The 7,599-nt window shown below is 39.9% G+C and overlaps 1 protein-coding gene across 1 annotated transcript in view; it reads left to right on the forward strand.

Annotated features, from left to right (window-relative positions):
* The window catches only part of inpp4b (inositol polyphosphate-4-phosphatase type II B), a 176,929-nt gene extending 169,539 nt beyond the window's left edge, over positions 1–7,390 (forward strand). Inside the window, exon 22 of the mRNA XM_030741749.1 lies at positions 5,589–7,390. Within this exon, the coding sequence (XP_030597609.1) occupies positions 5,589–5,721 (133 nt within the window). The 3' untranslated portion in view covers positions 5,722–7,390. The remainder of the gene's footprint in view (positions 1–5,588) is intronic.
* Positions 7,391–7,599: the final 209 nt, after the last annotated feature.

The raw sequence follows: 7,599 nt of genomic DNA on the forward strand, positions 1-7,599 counted from the left end.
TGCCAATACCGACAGATTGATATCAGTCGCACTCTAGTTTTTATGACTGAGGAGTTCCTGCAGGTGTAATGTGTAAGTGGAGTGTTTGTCCATACAGCATATATGTGAATATAATGAGCCTCACCTTTTCAAAGATGATTGTTTGCAAAGATGATTGTTTTCAACAGCCATATAACACATACTAATAAAAATGATCCTGTCCCTCCACGATTTTTTAAAGAAATTCTATCCAGTATAGGGCAGCCTGTTATTGCCATTATAAATAGCAGTCTGTCCTCAGGTGTGGTCCCTGCTACTTTTAAACATGCAGTAGTACAGCCACTGCCTAAGAAACCTGGCCTTGATCCTACTGTGCTGCTAATTATATCAGCCTATTTCCAAGCTGCCTTTTCTTTCTAAGGTTTTAGAAAAAATTGTATTTTCAGTCAAGTTTTAAAACCCTTCATAACACAGAATCTGCTTTGATAAGGGTTTTTAATGACATCCTTCCTGCATGTGATTCTGATAACCATGTTGTTCTGGTTTTACTTGACCTAACTGCTGCCTTTGATACAGTAGACCACAACATTTTAATAACTAGATTACACCACTTAGTAGGTATTGGTGGCACTGTACTTAAATAGTTCAGTTCTTACCTGGCAGAGAGAACTTCTTCTGTCAACATTCTTGATGCTTAATCATCTGCGGCTTCCCTGCCATGTGGCGTCCCGCAGGCCTCAATTCTGGGCCCACTGTTTTTCTTGCTATATTTACTGCCTCTGGGTTCTATCCTCAGAAAACATGGAATCTCATTTCATTGTTATGCTGACGATTGCCAAATTTATTTGACCTTGAAGCAGAAGGATGTCTATTCCATAAAGCATCTCCTGGTATGTCTAGGTGATATTAAAGCTCGGTTGGCCTTGAACTTTTTAAATTTTACTGAAAAGAAAACAGAGGGAATGGTGTTTGGGCCCAGTGGGTCCTGTGAGTCCTCCTCTGTTAACTTGGGACCCTTGGAGGTATATTTTAAACCCATTATTACCGATCTTGGTTTTAAGGTGGACAGTGATTTTAAATTGGACAGCCAAATCAGAGCCGTGGTTAAGTCCAGTTTTTATCATTTGAAGCAATTGACATCAGTACAAACATTTCTATCTAGGCAGCACTTTGAAACAGTGATCCACATTTTTATTTCATCTCGACTAGATTACTGTAACTCACTCTATTTGGGAATCAGTCACAGGCTACTCTCACATCTGCAGCTGGTTCAAAATGCTGCTGCACGACTTTTAACAGGAACTCAAAAGAGAGAGCACGTGGCCTCTCTCCTGGCCTCACTTCACTGGTTGCCTGTATATTTTAGGATTCTTTTTAAAACACTTATGTTCGTTTTTAAATCTTTGCACAATCTTGCCCCGCCTTACATCTCTGAGCTTCTTCACCCCTACATACCTTGTCGGTCTCTCAGGTCAGCAGACCAGCTGCTCTTGGAGGCACTAAGATCAAGAAGGAAGCTCAGAGGGGACAGGGCTTTCTCTGTTGTATGTCCTAAGTTATGGAATGACTTGCCTTTGCAGGTTAGAGCGGCCCCTTAACTGTCCACTTTTAAAGTTCATCTTAAAACCCATCTTTTTTCCTTGGCTTTCAACTCCAGCGAATCTAGTAGTCTCTAGTTTTAAATTGTATGTTTTTGTTTGTTTGTTTGTTTAACCTGAAAGAGTTATTTAATTGTTATTTATTTGTGTTTTAATGTACAACACTTTGTGTCAGCTGTGGTTGTTTTAAAGGGCTTTATAAATAAAGATGGTATGGTAAGATGGTATGGCATGGAAAATGATCATAGCTTGTAAATGCTGTTTTATCCAAATAATGACCTGCAGTTTTAGAGGCAGGTGTTTTTCTTTCATTCTCTTTTTATTTAATGTCATAACATTATACCTTTTTCAAACATGTGCTCTGTAGTGTGAGTGATCTTTTTTTCCATAAACCTGTGATACCATAGAAAGGCCCTCTACAACCCTGCGTTATGACATACAAAAATAGCACATGAAACGTTTTAAATGGAAATAAATTAACAAGAAGCCGATAAACACATTACCAAGCCGATGTCACATGCTTTTCATTAGAAATACATTGCAGCTATACAGACATCATGTTAATCCTACACAACAAAACCCCGAAACACAGAAAAACAGGTTCTAGTGCTGTTTGCAACATCTCTGGCAAGTGTCCAATTTCAACAAACTGAAGACCGGAAATGTTTGTGATAGGTTTTCTGTACATGCACCGCATTGTATGCTGTGCTTTGTGTTTGCATGTCATCCATTTGCATGTTTTCCCTGCTGCAGTGCAGTGAGTTCATTCTACCCCTGTGGGCAACTCTTAAAATACTTGCATTCATGCAGTGTTTATGGAATTGCATACCTCTGCAGCTGCACATATACATTAAACGTTTAAGAAATAACAGGGTGTAGGTCACGTTCCCACGGCTTCTCAAGCTTCTGCAAGCATAGACAAAATGTCAGAAGTTCAAAAGTTGATTTGAAGCTATACTCTGATTAAAAAAAATATTCCTTCATCATTTTTGAACAGTGTACAAAGTTCAACTTTGGGGATATTGATCTGGTCAGTTAAGTAGCAGAGAGGGTTGTTAACCAGTTTCAGCTTCTTTGGTGTTACTGAAATTAACAACAGGTGCATTAGAGGGGCAACAATGAGACAGTCTCCAAAACAGGAATGGTTATACAGGTGGAGGCTGCTGACATTTTCACTAGTTTGCATTTGACTAGGGTCAGTGTCACTACTGGTAGCATGAGGTGATACCTGAACCCTACAGAGGTTGCACACGTAGTCCAACTCCTTCAGGATGGCACATCAATACGTGCCATTGCCAGAAGGTTTTCTGTAGCTCCCAGCACAGTCTCAAGAGCATGGAGGAGAATCCAGGAGATGGGCAGTCACGCTAGGAGAGGGCTGTAGAAGGTCCATAACCAATCAGTAGGACCAGTAACTGCTCTTTTGGGCAAGGAGGAACAGGATGAGCACTGCCAGAGCCCTACAAAATGACCTGTAACAGGCCACTGGTGTAACCAACAATCATTTCATGAGGGTGGCCTGAGGGCCCGACATCCTCCAATGGGCTTTGTTCTCACTGCCCAGCACCGTGGAGTCCAACTGGCATTTGCTATAGAATACCAGAATTGGCAGGTCCACCACTGATGCCCTGTGCTTTTCACACAAGAGAGCAGGTTCACTCTGAGCACAGGCAACAGACGTGGAAGGGTCTGGAGAAGCTGTGAAGAATGTTATGCTGCCTTTAATGTTGTTCAGCATGACCAGTTTGGTGGTGGGTCAGTGATGGTCTGGAGAGGCATAATGTATCCATGGAGGGACACACAGACCTCTACAGGCTAGGCAACGGCACCCTGACTGCCATTAAGAATTGGGATGAAATCCTTGGACCCTACACTGCTGCAGTTGGTTTTGGGTTCTTCCTGGTGCACGATGATGCCTGGCTTCATGTGGTGAGAGTATGCAGCCAATTCCTGGAGGATGAAAGAATTGATACCGCTGACTGGCCCCCACACTCGCCTGACCTAAATCCAATAGAACACCTCTGGACATTATGTTTCAGTCCATGCAATGCTGCCAGGTTGCACCTCAGGGAGAAGATTCCCTAGGTAGGACACCATCCATCATCTCATTACGGGCGTGCATCCAGCATGATTTTTTTCCCCATTGAGATCTGATGTGTTTTCAATTTTTTTTTGAGTAGTGTATCTGTATGTTTATGTACCAGTGCACTGGCTTCTGTACTGTTGAGGCCCTGGTTAATGATTTGAGTGTAGTGAGTCTTGTAGTGAGTCTTTACTAGCTGAAAATTGACATCACATACCATCATTCTCAAATTTCAGGCAGTTGCCTTGTTCGCAGTGTTATATTGTGCTCCTCTATAGCTTGTGTAAATACTTTAACATTAACACTTTAACAAGGGCATGCCTATACTTAAGGACAGCACTTATTTGCTCCCATCATGTGTCTGAAAACCTGCCCTTCCATGTGTCATAAACAGCCAAAGTATCCAAAAGTAGGACACACTGACTTATTTCTAATTTTAGAATGGGGGAAAAAATGAGGTTTCTTTTTTCTTTTTTTTTTTAATAATCACGAACAGATGCAGCTTGCTGCACCATCTCTTTAACATCCTCATAGTTATCACAACATCATGTTTGTGTACTAAAAGAGAAATGAGTTCCTTGTTAACAAATTCTAAAGTATAGTTTCACTAACTTATAATACAAGACCTTCTGGAGGTTATAGTAGACGTGGCGTGGCAGGTGTTAGACTTGAAATGACATTTTGACTTTTATCAAAATTTTTACCTTATTCTTGAAATAGAATTTCGACTTTATTCTCAAAATTTTGACTTTATTTTCAAAATGCATAATTTTTTTTCCCTCAATGTGGCCCTAATACTGTGATCTTGCAACACAGAAAACAAGATTACAATTGTGTCAAGTGTGTGGATGCATGGAGTGGATGTGAAGCCAGGGTGCTTCTGAGCTTCACTGTAATTAGTCATCAGATGGGCAGGTTGAATAGGGGAATGGTTGATTTAAATGCCAAGCTGCATCCACATGGTGTTGACAAAAGTGTCCCAATTTCCGTTCTTACACGAAGAGAGAAGAGGACAAAAAAAAAATCTTCTTTTCTGCTGTTCTGAAGGGCTGCACAAATAAATTCCTAAAAAGAAAAATTGTAGCCCATTTGCAAAACAAAGATGTTTTGCAAATGGCTGCTCCAAGGTCATTTTTACATCATAATTATCTCCTCTGTACTATTTCACAGCTATGTGAAAGAAAAAAAACCTCAACTACATTTATGGTTCTTTAGAAAACATTTATCGGACTTTGGAATAGCTGCTTTCAGTCGCTCCCTTGCCACAAGGGGTCGCCACAGCAGGTAGCTCCAAGTGTTTGATTGAGTTTTACACCAGGTGTCTCCAGCTGGAATTAAACCAGTGACCTTTTGCTTGCCAAGCAAATGTGTAAACCACTACATAATGCAGTGGTTCTCAAATCCAGGCCTTGTGGTCCTGCAGGTTTTAGATGTGTCCCTGATCCAACACACCTGATTCAAATGGCTGAATGACCTTCTCAGTACGCAGTCAAGTTCTCCAGAGTCCAGCTAATGACTTCTATATTTGACTCTATATTGGATTTGAGAACCACTGACATAATGGAACCACTATGCATCGCAGTTTGTTACAAAACATTATTCATCCAACAGGAAATGCTGCCTTTGACTGTAATGCTTAATTACTTAAATGTGCCTTGTTTATCCCAAAGCAGCGAGGGAACCATGAAATGTTAGATAAAATGTGCCAACTTTATCAACTTCATCATTCAGTTGTACCATGTATATATATTTTTTTCTTTTAATTTTTTTTTAAAAGGCAAATAAACAAATTTCATCAAATTCTTTTTGAAAGGCTTTTATTTTTGAAAGCGTGTATATAAATGCCACAAACCTCACTCACGTTTACTTTTTTGTTCTCTTTTTTTCCCCCTCTCATTCCCCTTCACCTTCATCATTTTGATCATCAGAGAAGGATGTCGCATTGAGAATGTTCAAAAGAATATTAGATGCAGGAAATATGCCTTCAACATGCTGCAGCTGATGGCCTTTCCAAAGTGCTACAGACCACCAGAGGGGACCTACGGCAAAGTTGACTCTTGAGGATTGAAGCTGCGTACTATAAATTTAGTCATCCAGTGTTATCCAAGAAGTAACATTAAAGATTATAAATGATAGTATGTAAAATATATTGTTAATGACAAAAACACTTGCTGGAGGTGTGTGTGTGTGTGTGTGTGTGTCTAGGCATTCAAAGGTTTGGAAGAAAATTGGTCTATTTTTAAATTTTAAACGCACTTTCCACCTTACCACGCATTGGTCACAGCTCAAGCAGCAATAAGCAGGACAACTTGTGACTAAATTAAAGTCTTATATAATGTGTATATGTTTGTGTGTGTGTGTGTGTGTGTGTGAGAGAGAGAGAGAGAGAGAGAGAGAGAAACATAACTGATCTCAAAGAACAGCTTTCAAAAGAGTGGCGCTTTGTGTTTGTTTTATGGTGATGATGCCTACACTCTGACCTCCCCTTAAAAAATGATAGTTTGGAAACACTGACCCTTTTCTGTTACATAGTTTCCATGACACACGTTCCAGTGATTTTTTGCGGTATAAACAGTGTTCTCCATGGGAAAACTGTGTTCAGATGTGTGGTTCTCAAAAAGATATGAGTGCAGCGTTCAAAACTCAAGTATGACTTTTATGCAACAATTTATGTACTTCTGCTGGTCTCAAGAAATCAGTATCTATATTTTTCATATTTATAGTAAACTGCAGTATTCAGGTTCAAGTTTACCTGTTGGTCATTGACTGTAGGCAACAAATTTTCCTTTGCTTGACTTTTCCTTTTGTATTGCAATACATAATTGCAATGCAGTTATGTATAATTGCATTGCAATACATAATTGCAATGCAGTTATGTATAATTAAACTGCATGCTGCATCTGTCACACCAGCTTGGCTTCATAGTAGGAGAGGCAGGGTGCTAAAGTGGCCTGCCTGCAGTCCAGACTTTTCACCAACTGAAAACACGTAGATCATTATGAAACCAAAAACACGACAAAGAAGGATTGTTGAGCAGCCAAATTCCTAAAACAGATAATAAGGAAACAACATTTCTCTTTTAAAAGTCCTGCAGCTGCTCTCCTCAGTTTTCATGTCCCTGTCCCAACTTTTTGAGGCATGTTCCTGCCATCAAAACCAAAATGACCTTGTTTTTCTTTAAAATTATACATTTTCGGGCGCCTGGGTGGCTTAGTGGTGAAGCCGACGACCATATACACACGCCGCGGCGCGGGTTCGCGTCCCAGCCAGTCGCCAATTTGCCCGCGTGTCTTCCACCGTATCTTTCCCCCATTTCCTGTCACTCTCCACTGTAGACAAAAAGCCGCTGTGGCCAAAAATGCAAAAAAAAATTATACATTTTCTCAGTTTAAACATTGGATATGTTCTGTTTGTTGTATCGTGACTAAAATATGGGTTTATAAGATTTGCAAATCATTGCATTCTGTTTTTACTTACATTTTACTTTGCATCTCAATTTGGGGGGGAATTGGGGTACATTAAAAGAACATGAAGGGCAGGGAAAAGTTGAACAATTGAATCCAGTTTCTGAATGCTATGGAGAACATTTCTATTATTTATTTTTGTATTCTAAAATGCTTTTTTATTCTAAGGGTTGATACCTTGGGTTTTAATGCACATTTACAATAAGTTGTATTACATTTGACACAAGCACAAATGTCTGATTAAAATAAAAGTGGTTTGATGCTGATACTGGTGATTGTGTAGCATGTGTGTGATGTGCAGGGCTATACTCTCTGTTCAGATTCAGGTAAATACTGCAAAACCGCCTGGCTGCAGTAAAGACCTTGCAGAGCATCTCAGGGGATGAAACAGCATTTGGAGATGTTCGTGGGTTCTAGACTTCAGGCTGTCATGAACTGTTAAAAACAATCCATATACTTGGTAGTTTTCCACCTC

Source organism: Archocentrus centrarchus, chromosome 1 (assembly GCF_007364275.1).
Source record: "Archocentrus centrarchus isolate MPI-CPG fArcCen1 chromosome 1, fArcCen1, whole genome shotgun sequence".
Lineage (NCBI taxonomy): Eukaryota > Metazoa > Chordata > Actinopteri > Cichliformes > Cichlidae > Archocentrus > Archocentrus centrarchus.